At 41.2% G+C, this 16506-nt stretch overlaps 1 protein-coding gene across 2 annotated transcripts in view; it reads right to left on the bottom strand.

The window, feature by feature from the left end:
• Positions 1-802: 802 nt before the first annotated feature.
• Positions 803-16506, bottom strand: part of arhgef25b (Rho guanine nucleotide exchange factor (GEF) 25b) — a 38519-nt gene continuing 22815 nt past the window's right edge. For both annotated transcript variants that reach the window (XM_083770918.1, XM_083770919.1), the window contains 13 exons: positions 12973-13100; positions 12599-12665; positions 11148-11251; positions 10437-10506; positions 7394-7483; positions 7173-7265; positions 6797-6847; positions 6591-6668; positions 5683-5874; positions 4554-4734; positions 4056-4270; positions 3165-3296; positions 803-1170 (listed from right to left, as the gene is read on the bottom strand). In XM_083770918.1, the coding sequence (XP_083627044.1) occupies positions 1063-1170; positions 3165-3296; positions 4056-4270; positions 4554-4734; positions 5683-5874; positions 6591-6668; positions 6797-6847; positions 7173-7265; positions 7394-7483; positions 10437-10506; positions 11148-11251; positions 12599-12665; positions 12973-13100 (1509 nt within the window). In that variant the 3' untranslated portion in view covers positions 803-1062. The remainder of the gene's footprint in view (positions 1171-3164; positions 3297-4055; positions 4271-4553; positions 4735-5682; positions 5875-6590; positions 6669-6796; positions 6848-7172; positions 7266-7393; positions 7484-10436; positions 10507-11147; positions 11252-12598; positions 12666-12972; positions 13101-16506) is intronic.

Genomic DNA, 16506 nt, shown 5'->3' with positions numbered 1-16506 from the left:
TTTTCACACATTTTGTCTGGTTATCACAGATAGATTACCGTCTTTCACAGACGAATGTATGTTGCATACATACACTGCACAAATGCTCATGTCTGCACATGTGCACAAACAAAGAATCACACACACACACACACACACACACACAGTCACACACACACACACACACACACACACACACACACACACACACGCACGCACACACAAAATATGAAAGGTTGAAATTTCGATTCATAGTCTGCAGATTCTGCACTATAGTTGTAAATAAAGGTTTCAGCTGAAATTCAGTACAAAATATCATAACAAAGATATAACAATATCACGATAGCTGAAAACAATGATTTACAGTATAATTCTATCAACGCGGAGCACTTTCAGCTCCACCACGGCTCGTTGACAGGGGCCGATTAGGGTTGGGCAATATGATTTCCAATCAATATCACGATTATTTCAAACTTTTGCCTCGATTACGATGAATGAAAAGTACATCTACAAGTTAACAATGAGTTGCGATGTGACATATGAGCTTGCTATTTTTTGTACATCCCCATTGTACAACAAAATAACAGGGTTAACCCATTCTGACCTGAGATCAGATTCATACGAGGTTTCCACTAGGACACACACTGGTCTGATTAACCCATTCTGACCTGAGATCAGATTAAAAAAATGTCAGTCGTTCTTCGATTTTTACAAAAATAGCAGACCTACAAGCTCGTATCTGAGCTTGTAGATCTGCTATTTTTCAATAGCTAAAGCATAACATGATGCTAACACCAAAATGGGTGCCCGGTGAAATGGGTTAATAGTTTAATCTGACTAATTGATAAAACAATACTGTTAGTATGTTTTCATGAAGATTTGTTGAAAGGGGAAAAAATAAATCAACCTGCTTCTCAATTATTCGATTAACCTGTACGTGAGCAAGATTAAGTCGGTTATTGGTTATTGTTGGTTCTAAATATCAGTTTCAATGTATTTCTGATTGATTGCCCAGCCCAATAGGGCTGACATGCTTCTGAGACAGAATGGATAAGAGAGTTCAGGGGATCATTGCAGGTCATCTCACTGCTCATGCTCCGTCAGCTTATCCAAGTTGCTGGGGCGATGCGTGGCGTAGCCCCCAGTGTCGCTCGCTGTGGATCCATGGACACTGTCACTCACACCCTGACCCTGAGGAGGAGCAGTGTTTGATTTAGAACGCTGCCAACAGTGGGAATGGATTGATAGCTTTTTTTTTAACCCGTTAACCACTTATAGGAATAGTTCAGCCCCAAAATCATGTTTTTCTATTGATTACTTACCCCGTGGAGCCTTGAATTCATGGAGATTCTTTTGGTTTTTGTCAAATTTACAAGCCAATAAGTTGATGACCGGCGGAGTCTCCGGTATAGTCGGAGACTTAAATATACCGATATACCATCCTACACCTCCTGTTCAACATCATCCGCTGACAGGTGCCGCCCTAGCCTGTAGGACTACATACAATGACAAAGATCACCCTCGCCGCCTGGCTTACCTCCCGACGCTGGGCCAAACCAGATGCATAATCATGTTTTTGACCTGTGTGTAATTACGCAGATAGCTCTACCTAATGCATCTGGCTTTGTCGAGCATCTACACACACAATTGGCCCGTGTTCTGGGGAGGGAAGCCAGGCAGGGAGGGTGATACTGGACAGTGAATGTAATCCTACTAGCGGCAGCTGTCAGCACTGAGGGAGTGTTGGGCGGGAGGAGTAGGACGAAGGGTCTACGTCCTCCCGGTGTACTCACTGGTAGGTGAGTCAGTAGGATACAACAGCAGTGATAACACAGAAATGTGTGTGGGGAGGAATCATAAATATCTGGCCTACTGCCTACACCTGAAACATGAAAATTGTTACATTTGGTGCATCAACAAAACAAAAATGTCTTCATTTCTAATCCACTCCAAAAACTTGTTGAAAAAATATAAATAATTAATAATCTTCTACTGTACATAACACAGGATGGAAAGTGCTCTTATAAAGAGACCCGATACACTTGTTTGATAGGAGAACCCATTTCCTCCTGATGGGGGAAGTCTGAGCAAATAAGATAAAACAGTAGATCACTGAGTTATTTTTTCTTCCATAAACTGAACGGTCTATAGTACGCTGTCTTTGTGGACACAGGCAAGAGATCAGTTTGACCGGGTTTGTAAATTCACTTGGAAACAACAACAGGATGAGGCAGAGGACTGCCAAAGTTACAGTACTTCCCCTCATTATCAGTGATGATGAATCATGGTAACAGCTTCTGGTCAACACTAAACAATAGTTTCTCGTCTACATGGTCTAAAAAGCAGTATTCCATCTTCCACAGACAATATGATAAGAAAAGCAGAATTTTACTGTGGACGACAGATGTTCAGCTCTCAACAATGAAACAATAATTAGTATACACTGGCTAATCATATCAAAAGTCCGACTCCTATTTCTGTATTAGTAGCAGAGTAGGTGACTAGGTGTTATTAGTATTAACCCATTTAGGACTGAGGCATATTCTAGAAACGCCTTCTAAATCCTGAAAAACTTCAAATATTTATTCAAAAATTACAAAAATGTTATGTTGCATATTATGTATATAGCAATAAGAAGTGTAAAACACCAAAAGGGGTTCCCGAATTCCCGTCCTGAATTTCACCTCCGGGCTCCTGTGCATCCTATGGAACGCTCTATCTGAGCCTCTGAAAACTCACCTTTTCTTAGTATTCTTGCCACTTTAGTGTTCTTATTGATTTTATGTGTTAATGTTGTATGTATGTATCTATGTTTCTGTGCTATTTTGTTTTATATGATGTTACTTTATCCACTGATCTTATGTAGTTGTGGTTAAACATCAGCGTGTTGAGCTTGTAGATCTGGTATTTTTGGCGAATCGATTTATGTAAAATGAAATAAGAGCGTAACAAATGTGCTTCTCACAGGTCTGTTTTATCAAGTATAGAGGGTGTAAGTTGTACTGCATTTGCACTCAACAAAAGCGAATTCATCCTAGTGTATGACGGAGGACAATTTCAAAGTAAATTAATATCTTCCCATCCCTATTTGTAACCCTGTTTGTAAAAGCGCTATAAGTTACGTAGTTCATTAGTTCATTATCACTATTCACAATACAGTAATAGCTGGACTACATGTACGGTACCTGTATGCTGTGCTGGCTGAAGCCATTGGGCATTCCATGGCGGTGTCCCATCTCTAGGGACAAACTGAGCTGATCAGGGATTGACAGTGGCAGGCGATTCGGGCGGGACGGCGGGCAGCTGGAGTTGGAGACCTGAATAACAAAGTGAATAACATAAAGATGAATAATTAATAATGACAGGTCGGAGGGTTTAACCACTTAAACCCAATATATGGCATTGACCACGGTACCCTAGGGGTCTGTACGCAGCCCCCTCCTTTTTCCCTCTACACAAAGCCAAAAAATAGCCAATCTACATTACAAGCTCACAATGCATCGCAGCCGTGCTGTTGTGAGCATCTAGAGTGCCAATTGTCATCAAATGTTTTGTCTGTTTTTGCCAAATGTTCAGGGTTGCAGGGTTTCTCAAACTTCTTCAGCTCAGGGCACCCCTGAAAAACCTTTTTCATCCACGGCACCCCTGAATGCACCCCTGAATGGACCCCTGAATGCACCCCTGAATGCACCCCTGAATGCACATGTTATTTTATAGACCCTTACATTTATCAGTCATACGGTATGAAAATATGTACCGTATGATATCTTTCCGTCTGAGATACTTCACAAGGGAAACGTCAGAGAATTTACATCATAGGACCACTTGAACCCCAGCATCCCTATTCTGGGTGGAACATTTGCCCAAAATAGCAGTTCTACAGAATTTATGTAGATGGGAGAAAAAAAAGTACAGTGCAACTGGGGTCCATTTGACAAACTATAGACTAGGGACTAAAAGTGATTAAACTGAAGAGATATTGATAACTTCCAAATATTATCATAATATTCTGCGGCACCCCTGGACTTATGTCATGGCACCCACTTTGAGAACCCCTGTTTGTAGTTTACACATACCTTCCTAGCCGTGCTCGAGGGCTGGCCTTGGCTGGGCAAATGCAGAGAGGGCAAGGAGGTGTTGTAAGACAGCAGGCAGGGTGCTTGCTTCCTGTCCATGGATGCAGAGGAATGCGGCCGTAGGCCAGAGCTGGCTGCCGTGGGAGGTCTGATGGCTCTGCCAAGGCTGTGTGACTTGCTCTCCCTACGCTGGTACTCTATCGGGGACTGCAGGGCTGCGGTGGTGCAGAAGAGGGAGAGACAGAATCAACTTTGTTTCTCAACCTTTGAACCTAATTATTTTGAGGCCGATTTTTGAAAAGGCCTTTCTGAGAAACTTCACAGAATTTAATCTGTTAATCCGGGATCGGGAAAATACAGACTACAAAACTACAAGGAGACGTTCACGCATTCCCGGCTTCAGAGATAAAGAAACGCTGCCAGGCAGCCAGTCTTAAGGGGAAAGTAACGTGGTGGCGGCGGCAGCCAGTCTAAACGGGCTAGACTAGTCCGGGGTACCGTTAAGGAAGTTCCTCTGAGACTCCAGGATCTGGACCACATCGTTGGCCCAAGCCAGACGCTTCTCCCTGGACTGGGCCTGCATGATGAAACGTATGATGCTCCCGTTAGTCCTCCGGGAGGTCAGGACCAGACGGCATGGATCCTCCTCCGAATGTTCCTCCATGCCCAGGCAGCTGACCTGTAACATTATTATAGTTAACAACCAAACAAATGAACTCAATAAAAACTACAATAAAAAAAAGTAAATGATAACTAACAGAAACTGTATTTTTTTTGTTATCAAATGTTTTTTTTATTTTAAGACAAAAATCACAATAATACATGTTAACAACATGAATGACTTCAATCCCACCCACCCCTCCCCCCCGAGACCAAAGATGCCACAAAATGTAATTACTCCTACTACTGTGCAATGGACACAAAAAATAAATAAATAATGATAATAATAATAATAATGATTAAACCATGTCCTTAACCAAATCTGCAATACCAGACCAAATCTCAATGTTTTCCTCTTTTGCACCATGCAATCCTGCTTTAGACATTTCTAGATAAATGATAGAAACTGTATTGTATGTGTTTTTACAAAACGGCGTAGACAAAATGCCCTTAGTTTTCGGTTGTTGGTGGTTCATCTGTAATGGAATACATTATTAAACCCTATCTTGATTTTATTACACAATACCTTTTCAATCATGCACCTGACAATTAACCCAAAGTATAAAAAACCTAAAGCGAACACTAAAAATAATAAAAACTAACTAATACTATTAGCATGAAATAAAATATATATAATAAAATAAAAACTGAATTAAAAAAAGGGGGGAAAAAGATATTTCTTTTAAAGATAAACTGACGATGGCCCTGTGGCCCTGTGCATATACTGACCGATGGCCCTGTGCATATACTTAATTCTATAAACGTCATTGACCGGGGTCCTCCAGTGACTTTCCCTCTACACCACATGCTGACTGATGTGCTATTTTTTGCTGAATATTTCCCTATTATGACATGCCCAGAAAGGGGACTCTATAGCGTCCAAGTGGTTAAGCCCTTAGCAAAAGTAGCTACCTCTAGCTTTCACCTCTAATGAGAGTAGGGTTTAAAATGCCAGTGTTGTTCGCACCTTGATGCTGTTTTTAAACGTGTACCCCGGCAAAGAGAAGCCCTTCTTCTTGTCGATTGGTTCACTGAAGATGGCCAGCTGCTCAAACAGGAAGACCTTCCTCTCCTTGGCTCTGGACTGGACACCGCCGTCCTGATCGCTGACCCAAAAGGTATCCTGCTGTAGCAGCTTCCCCTGAGCTGTGATCTTCCCCTGTAGCAGTAACATCATATGAATATTGATCAGAAAGGATATCAACATTCACTGACGAAAACTAAAATAAACATCACACCATAATGTGAAGTGGAGCGGTGTGGCACATTTGGAGTCAAGCACAGTTGTTGACTTAAGCACAGGGTTGTATTTACCCGTCCTTCCTGGTGTGTGTGTGTGTGTGTGTGTGTGTGTGTGTGTGTGTGTGTGTGTGTGTGTGTGTGTGACGTGTGTGTGTGTGTGTGTGCTGCAGTGGTCTGTGGGTGAGTGCTTAGTGTGAATGGCCCAGCATCTGTAGGTCGTAAGGGTTCAATACGTCCTACTCTAAACGCAAACAGACAGATGGATACACATAGAGACAAGTTTATGTTTGGTTTCACACGGCTGTTGCACTCTGAAAATAGCAGATCCACAGTACACCCTCACAACGCTTGTGAGCTTGTAGATCGGCTATTTTCTGCAAACAACCAAGTGAAAAATCAGGTATTACGACACCATTAAGGCCCACCAAAATACATTTTCGTAGACAAAATCAACTGTAGATTTAGTCGACTAAAATCTTATGACATTTAGTCGAATAAAACTAGACTCAAATTAAAACCTTTCAGATTACTAAAATAAGACTAAACAAAATTTGATTGACTAAAACTAATTCAAAATTTGCTGTCAAAATCAACACTGATGATAATAGACATTCTTATTTACATATGCCTCACCTCAAAGCCTTGGAGTCTGCCCACATTCATCATATCGTTGCAACGTTTAGGCACAAAACACATAACCTCCACCGCTTTCTGATTGAAAGAAATGGGAAGGATTATGACAGATAAACAACAACTTTAAATGTACACAGAATGATTTAGCAACTGCATACAGTATATTCCAACGTGACGTGGGTGTGTTAAATTAAGAGGCCTCTCACCTCTAACTCGTCAACATCCATCCCTCCTTTGGTGTAGTACTTCAGAAAGTCCTTAGAGGGCCAATCAAACAGAGATTAATGTGCTGTAGGCCACGGTTTCCACAAACCTCTTTAGTTCCAGACCCAAAAGAGAAATTATATGTCTCTCTGGGACGTCTTTTCAATGCCTTCCTAAAGTTTTTATAGCCTCACAAGTATAGTAATAAAACGTGTGTGTGTGTGTGTGTGTGTGTGTGTGTGTGTGTGTGTGTGTGTGTGTGTGTCTACAGTTTAACACAGTGCACATTACAGCCTCACAGTGCACATTACAGGTGGAATGTTCACAGTCATCCTAACTATGGACACATAATATACATATAATGCATAATATTGTTACCTTTAGAAGGAGCTGGTACTTCATAATCCTCTGGACAGGTTTGATGAGCAGGTCATTGAGTTGCAGTCTGTGGCCTAACTGCTGTCTGAGCTCCTGCCAGGTCAAAGAAAAGCGTTACGCACCAAGTATTGTTATATCATTTTAAACTCAAACGGATAGTGATAAAGAAAAAACGAAATACTTGTAACTATTTTTATGAGGAACAGAAGTTGAGCCCTTACCTCAAAGTAGTTCTCAATATACTCTGAGACAATGTGTTCCGACTTGGGTTTGTTCTGGCAGTACACCACATACATGTGAAGGCGCCGCTCCTGCATGTTCAAGAGGAGATGTCAGTGAAATCATTATTTAATTATTTAGTCACGCGTGTGTGCATGTGCTGTAAAAAGAGAGACAGAGTGACATTGATCAAGAAGGGGGACATGAGGCAGAGAGTGAAAAGAGAGACAGAGTGACATTGATCAAGAAGGGGGACATGAGGCAGAGAGTGAAAAGAGAGACAGAGTGACATTGATCAAGAAGGGGGACATGAGGCAGAGAGTGAAAAGAGAGACAGAGTGACATTGATCAAGAAGGGGGACATGAGGCAGAGAGTGAAAAGACAGTATTAGGGTTGCTGAATTGAGCCTTTTGTTTTCCTCTCAGTGTGACTGTGTTCGCTAAAACAAAAAGCTTTTGAAGTCTGTTAAATAGGAGCAGGAGATTTTACTCCTTAAATAGTTCCAGTGGCTGAAAAATAATGGTTTATTCACCCATGGGGCAATAAAACTGGGGGCTGGACAGCAGCAACACTGAGCAGAGAGGAGCTAGCTTTCATTGTTTCAAAGGTGTTATTTTGGGTCGTTACCCGTGCTGTATCTTGCAGGACTTCTCTTACTCTGTATCAGTAATTTAACTGATGTGCTGCCTCCTGCAGGACCAATAAAGGTCTATCTGTCTTAATACTGTACTAGCAACAAATCAACCATTCTCCATCTTTTATCTTACTTTATATTATTTTTGATGCTGGATTAATGCTCATTAATCAAATCTCGTAATCTGGTGAATGGCACCGTTGGATACAATAGCTCTCATGATAACCAGTGTGGTTGCCGCGACACGAGTCACACTTGCAAAGGAATGTTGGTACAACACATCTCCATATGTGGAGCTGACTATCATCACCCGGATATATGAAGATCACGACACTGACCTCATCAAACCCTGGATAGCCATACATGGTTTGACATACTAGATCTGCATACAGTATATGGAGCCGGCCAGCAACTCTACATCTGAGCTCACTGACACCAGATTAATAGTTTAGCTCCTGCTTCTCAACTGTGACGTATTAAGAATCTCTGTTGTTTCAGCACAACCTCGCCCTTTAGGGTTAGTATTGTAGACTTGTTTGTTCAGTAACAGGTGAGGGCCCTGTCCCTTCAGCTCTTGATAAAACGTAAAATGCATTTTCAGGTCAGGATACCAATTTGATCCAATCAGGAGAGAGAACTCACGCAAGAAACGAGCTGACAGAATTGGAAGTGGAACACTATAAAAGTGAAGCTGAGAAAAAAGAACAAAAAAAGAGTACTTTCTCCTGGCTGGCTGAAGATTGGCCACCCTCCTGAAAAATTATTTTCTCTTTATTGAGAGGTGGAGATGGATACCCCTCCTACTGAACAAACACTCTATATCAATGATTACTATCAGAATATAGTGCTATCACCTTTTTGTTTTAACCAAAACATATCACTTACCCTACTAATATACAGTGTGCAGTGGGATCGGTTCAATTATCAATTTACCTCTGAGAGCGTAAAAATGCACTCGTAACTGTCAGAGTTAAATGAACAATCGTGATTTTACAGTAAACCAAAATATGACCCTCATCTAGTGATTTCCTCTGGTTGTTTTCACAGACCACTGAGTTGACTGCATCTTGAGCTCTGACCCCTAACGCAGGCTGCTGCAGCTCTGTTGTATACATTAGTACAGTGTTTCTCAAACAATAGATCGGGGCCCCATTTTTGGGATGCAGAACTTTCAGAACTTTAGTTTAACTTTTTAAGTTAAAACCTTTTTCAAAAGAATCGAAAGATCTAAACAATTACATACTTTTTAAGAAATAGTGAAAATATCAGATCCGTTGGTTATTCTCAGTATTTCAGAAGAAATTGGGCTTAGTTCAGATGACTGCAATACGAATATTATATTATATTTTATTCAAAAGACTATGACTAAACTAAATCAACATTTGCTGTCAAAATCAACACTATAGCTGAACGGTTTGGGGGAGCCCTGCATCAGTGGAAGCTCTGCTACTGATGACATGGACCAACAGTGTGATCATGCTGCCGAAAGGACATGCATTCTGGATGGCAGCGGTCCAAGAAGACTTTTATACTGAAAGAACAACATGCATCTGGATGGCAGCGGGCCAAGAAGACTTTTATACTGAAAGAACAACATGCATCTGGAGGGCAGGGAGCCAAGAAGACTTTTATACTGAAAGAAAATCATATACATCTTAAGAACTGTAATTAAGTAAACTTTTTAAGTACTTTTAACTTATTTGAGCATGTACATTTTTCAATACTTGAATACAGTAATTATACTTCATTACACCATGACACGTTGTGAGTTTGTGGATCTACTATTTCTGACAGATTTTGACAAATGTTGAAAACGTATTACATGGGACACGGAGTGACGGGACACATAATGGCTACTTTTGCTTTTGGTACTATTTTTCAATGTCAATACTTTTGCAATTGACTTTTACTGGTAACTAAGAATTTCTATTATGTGGTATAATTACTTTTGCTTAAGTAAAACTTCTTCCACCGCTGTCTCAAACCAAAAACACCCAGAGAGAAGAACCAAAGCCAGCTTGTCATGCACATGGATTAAAGGCTAAAGCAAAATAAAATCTCAGGACTGTGTGAAATAGCCCCTCACACTAATGCTGAACAACACGATATGTACAATTATGATGTTTTTGTACTGCTGTTCTACATACTGAAAACAAGGTGAAGAACCTTTGCTTATATGAAATATCTAAGAAGATTAGGGCTTTGGGGAAGATGCTTCAGAACATATTGCTAGTTTGACCACTTAATAAATGTATTCACTGCACAACATGCTTCCATAGAATACGCTGGCTTCTATATGGAATCCAAATGATTGAAAACACGTCGTGGTGAATGACAACTTCAATCCATGCATGCAGCTACAGTACAGTATGCACATGCAGCTACAGTACAGTACAGTATGCACACTCACATGCTTGATGAAGAGTTGGGCCAGTCGCTCTGGTTCACCCACACATTTCTCCAGCTCTCCCAGGAAGTAGCTGTGTGACACAGAGTGCCGAATGTCAGGCAGGAATTATCACTCGGCTAAACACATACTGTACTCATGATCTTGCACGCACGCACGCACGCACACACACACACACACACACACACACACACACACACACACACACACACACACACACACACACACACACACACACACACACACACACACACACACACACACACACACACACACACACACGTTTGAAACTCAAACCGCAAGCCCTAAACATAACCTCTAAATGTCTAATCCTATAAATCCAACATGAATCTTTTCCTAAAATTATTTTAACCATAAAACAACTATTCCTGAGGACTCACACGCACACGCACACACACACACACACACACACACACACACACACACACACACACACACACACACACACACACACACACACACACACACACACACACACACACACACACACACACACACACACACAGACGTACACAGGAAGTAGCAAATAGTCACATGGGACCTGACACACACATGCTGAACCACTAATGTGTACTCACACACATCTTGGCAGAACAGGAAAACGCTTCATATACTTTGTTCTTATGAAAACACACACAAAACTGCAAGTGAAAAGGAGACAGAACACAAGATAAGGGAAGTGGCATAACTCACTCCTTGTGCCAGTCATAAATCTGGTGGATGTTTCCAAACACTATTTTGTCCCTCCCTTTCATGTCTTCTGGAACCCCTTGGTTTGCCATGGTGCCCATGTAGCCCTGTCAGATCACAATCACAATCACCTTTATATTTATATCACATCACAGGTGTGAAACAGTGGGTGAAATTTGTTTTTGTGCAAGCTTGTTGTTTCCAGAAAGAAAAGGAAAAAAAAGAAGAGGGGGACAGCAAGGGGGTTAAGAAATAATCAAAAACAAGCTATATATTTAATCATAGGCTGGCATATCCATGTGCATGAGGTTAGACATAAGGTGCAATCCATAACTTCTTCTAATAAAATAAAACATTATTCTAATAACCAATCATGTTAGAGCAGAGGTTCTCAACGTTTTTGGCTGGGGACCCCCGGGAAATGCTTTTTTTTCTATTTTTTTGGGGACTCCCTCCAAAAATAATTTGAGAACCCCTGTGTTAGAGTATGTTATGCAATAAGCAAGGAATAATTGACAGTTGACCGGTCATTGTTGAGAAAACTAAAAACATTCCTGAGAGCAACGATTAGTTGTAAATGGCATGTCATGTTGGTTACATCATAAACTTCAAGCGGCGCAGCAGGTGCTCTGAGGCTTTGATTGGACAGTGGTCTGTTATCGAGCCCATCGGTCATTATTCATAAATAACACACCGCTGAATTAGCCCTTCGCTAAGTCCCTCCCCAACCCGTCCTTGTCCAATAGGCATGTTAGCAACAGTTACTAAGAGAGGAGAGATGGCAAGCTTTCCTTCTCACCCATTGAGATGCTTGTTACAGTAAATAATCGATCATTTCAGTAGCAAGAGCTTCAAAATGTCTTCTAAATCTAGTCAACCAGGCATGCAGTAGGCTATACACTGGACAAATGTGCATGACATTATTTCAATAAACTAGAAATACGAGGGAGAATCAACTTACAATGTCCGACAGGAGTCTTCATGTAATGCACGGTAAGATTATAGTGATTAGTATTATTGCCATCACCTGGGTGGTTCACTTTCCCGATGTTAAGCTGTGTATGTGTTCAACAACACAGCCATGCAAAATAACATTGACAGCTATGAGGTGACAAACGCTTGCCATCCTTAGCAACGGTTTCTAAACTATTTGGATTGCCATTGGACAATCGCTTTGGGGGTGGGGTTTATAGTGAATGGCTAATTCAGTGGTTTATTAGAATCAAGCATTCAACCAAGCCGTGTAATAATACAATATCACTAACACAACTGTGGTGGTTGTAGTTGGTCTCCCTGCTCTTCCATTGAGTAGGACCTATAATATCAGGCTTTATCAGTCAGCAGTAGACATTTCGACACTCGCATCACACGAGAGACCCAAGTTCGAAACCAGTGTAGGACTTAAATCTTACAGATTGCAGCTGAGCATTTTCAGTGGCGGAGAATGAACATACCTCTACTATAAGTCCCAGGTCATCCACGTACAACCGTTCCGTCTCTATCAACTCTGTCAGCACGTATCTGAGAAGATCATGAAGAGAAGGAGGGAGGGACAGATGATAAGCTGCATGAAAAATATAGTAGAATTAAATAAATATGAACAGAATCATTCATCCATCTATATGCACGACATCTGTGTCTGTTTCTCTGTCTCGCTACATAACGTGAGGGCCTTCCAACCGATGGACTTCAAAGGCATGTGTATCTCCATGAGAATTCAGTCGTTTGTAAAATTTCTGCCAAGTGAATATCTTCAATTCTTAGAGGTCTGGGTCTCTCCAGTAATGGTCTTAACTCTGTGTTTATGTAAAGGTTAAACATCACCTACATGCTCTTCTCTAAGGCTAGTCTTCTGTCCTCTTCACTGTCCACTGTAGCTGACCACCGGGTGGCCGAGTCATCGTTAATGGTGCAGCAGTCTTCTCCTAAGATAACATTGGATTCAGATTGATCGCCCTGCAAAAGAGGAAGGACATATAATGCATATTGTGCATACAATGGTGCAGTAAGTACAGTAATACGTTCTGCAACAGGACTGTATCAACAATACCGTTCTGGATGGAGTCGTGTTGATTTCGTCGACTAACTATGACGAAAAATGTTCTGTCGACTACCTTTTTTCACTTACAAAAAACGAGATAAAAACTAAGCTATGATGACTAAAACTATTGACAATTTCGTTAACAAATAAAAACTATAGAAAAGACAAGTCATTTTGTGTTTGGTTGCACGATGAAAATAGCAGATCTACAAGCTCACAACACGTTGCGCTGCAATACGTCGTGAGTTTGTGTAGATCAGCTATTTTCAGCATGCAACCAAGTGTAAAATCAGTCATTACAATGCCATCAAAGCCCACCAGAAGATTCTTTTGTCAACTGAAATCCCTCAGACATTTACTCAGACATGAATAAAACTAACATGAGAAGCCTCTGTGAATGGCCTCCTCCGACCCGTGGTATGAGACAGTGGTCTGCGGTGCAGCCGGTGGGCACGGCCCAGACAGTCGCTGAAATAATTATGCCGCATCAGCAGCTAGAATACGGCAACTTCTGATCCAGGAAGCAGACAGCCACGGGAGGGTGAGGAAATGAGAGGGACAAGCCATGGCAAGGAACTTTGTGGGCTATTAACCAGTCTGTTGGGTAATCCATCATTTATCATTTATCCCCCTTTGGAAAAATGCTGCCGCTCCAAACCCCAAGTAACCCTGCTGTGTAGCAAGAATAAGGGCTTTTTTCATGACGTTTAGGTTCTGCTGAGGCTCGTATACCATGTGCATGCAGATAACGAAAGTGGAGTATTAGCCGTGATGGATGGAGTTGAATTATGAGCCGCTCTGAAACAATCAAACAAACAACGAGATAACAGAGGCTGTGTGAAAAGGTCTGGGCTGACAGACTATGTTTGAGAGAGAGTTATTGTACGCTGAATATATGAGTCGTCACCTATAGCTCAGTATAATCTCCTAATATGAATGTGAAGTGTAATCCTCCTCCCATAGTCTCCCCTATCTGTGCTATACTTTTCATTCCCTCCCTTTAGTGCACTGAAGGATAATCCTTCTATTCAGTCAGTTTGTAGGTCACAACTCACTCACTCTGTGTTTTCTTTTTAAGTCTCTCACGCATTGCATATAAAATGTTGATTTCACCCAATCTTACCCATAGTCCAGCAGCCAACAGGCTTTTTTTGTTCAAAGTGGGAAATTTGGTATATAGTTTTTTTTTATTGGCCTAAAACATTGTCTATATACATACATTCATTCAGCAATTCAGCTCAATGATGACAGCCGGTCAGCAGGTGGATTCATGAATGTATATACAGTATATAGACAATATATTTTGGGCCAATAAAATAAACTATATGCCACATTTCCCACTCCACGTCCCCGGCTGCCGGACTACTTTACTTACAGGCTTAACTGATTGACCACCAACCTGGCTAGCATTTCCCCAAATGTCATCTCCAGACATACATACAGTACACAGCAAAGTCCTGAGTGTTTAGTGCAAGAATGGACCCATAAGGTTCACAAACATGTTAACTACTTACTAACTAAAACACTTGACTCCTCTCCTACTGTAAAATGTGTATAAGCTCTTTTCTTCTAGATTTAAGGATGGATCTAAATATACAGTATGTCTGCCCAAAGAAACTTTACTTTACTTTAATTTAATTGTTATGCTTAATTAAAAATTGTCATACTGAAAATAGACAATATACTGTACAAGCTTACAGAGCGTCACATATCTTCTACTTTCGGCTCAGTACACCGTCGTATGACTATGAGCATAAATCACGCTTTACTTGCTGCCTTGCTAGCTGGAAAGAATCCTTAAGTTCCCCCTCAATCTTGAAGGCACATGGACTATTGTCCAAACTCCACTGGCCCCTTCCTCACCCTGCCCCAAGGCTTCTCCTGTTCTCCTTCCAATTTTGGTGTCTTCCTTTGCATCCCTTTAAACCCCCGGCAGCACCCCCACACAGCCCCCACCATGCACCCCCCAGCTCTGACCCTGTTTCTGCCTGCCTGCCTGCCTGCCTGCAGTGATCACTTCCAGATGCTGCCTGGAGAAAGGCCCACAGGATTGATTCCACCACACAGAGCTTTTGAAAGCTAATCAGCCCAGTAAAGAGTTTTCAGAGAAAGGTGGTGTAGTGTGTGTGTGTGTGTGTGTGTGTGTGTGTGTGTGTGTGTGTGTGTGTGTGTGTGCGTGCGTGCGTCCGTCCGTGCGTGCGTGCGTGCGTGTTTGCGTGCATGCGTGTGTGCGTGCGTGCGTAAGTGTGCATGGCTGTATGCATGCAAGTGCGTCCATACACACTGTGTGTTTATGCCTGAATGTGTGTGGTCTTAAAGTGTTTGGAAGGTGGGGCGCCTGCTGGCCTATAGTGGTCTAGGCACAACATGCCACATATAGGCTCTGTCCCGTTCATGACGACCTTTGCTGCATGTCTCTCCCCTCTCCCCTCTCCCTCTTTCCTGTCCGTCTTCACTGTGACTATCAATAAAGGCACAAAAGCCAAAAAATAACAAATCTTTAAAAACAAGTCTAGACACATACATTGTGTAAGTGTAACCTAATTAATTGCAGATTGAATTGCAGAACTGCAGTGCAATGTGACTCAACTTAGTTAGTTAGTGTAATTAATTAATTGTATTTATTTTTATGACATTAATTAGTACAATGTGTGTCCATAATCTGACAATAAACTAGTCTTTTTACAATTAAAAATGTATCGGTAAATCCAACAATCAGGATATTGTATAGTATAGTATATTAACCCATTTAGACCTGAGGCCAATTCTAAACACAGCTTCTAAATCCTAACTAAATCTAAATTCCTAGGAAAAAATATATTTTTTTAAACAAGTTATGTTGCTAATGTGACACAGATGAAAGGTACATGTATAGGTTTGACAGGTCAGTCTATGCTGTTTAGTCATTAGGCAGCATTTGCCATAGTGTATAATGATAGTATGACATTCTGACTGTCTTGTTGATTTTCAAGATGTGACACAATTATATGATCACAACTATTTCTGCTACTGTGTATGCAGGTGTCATACAAGAACCACGCTTAACTGTACTATCTGACTGGTAACAGGTACGGTCGCCACTTTTCCATCTCGCCCCACTACTCTACCTATAGCTGTAAATAACAAACATAATTCATGTTAATGATTATATAAAAGGTATTAATAAATTCACTCTGTATATCCATGGGCTTAATAATAGCATGATGATGCAATTACAAGAATTGTGTTTAATAAAACTAAGTGGTTTACACAGCACTGAAAGAAAGCAGTCACCGTCTCTGTCTCATGTTATTCTTTCTTCATTTTACAGAGTAAGATCGA

Source organism: Protomyctophum parallelum, assembly GCF_964188405.1.
Source record: "Protomyctophum parallelum genome assembly, chromosome: 8".
In the NCBI taxonomy this organism is placed as follows: domain Eukaryota; kingdom Metazoa; phylum Chordata; class Actinopteri; order Myctophiformes; family Myctophidae; genus Protomyctophum; species Protomyctophum parallelum.
This window is presented reverse-complemented; position numbering and strand designations above follow the sequence as displayed.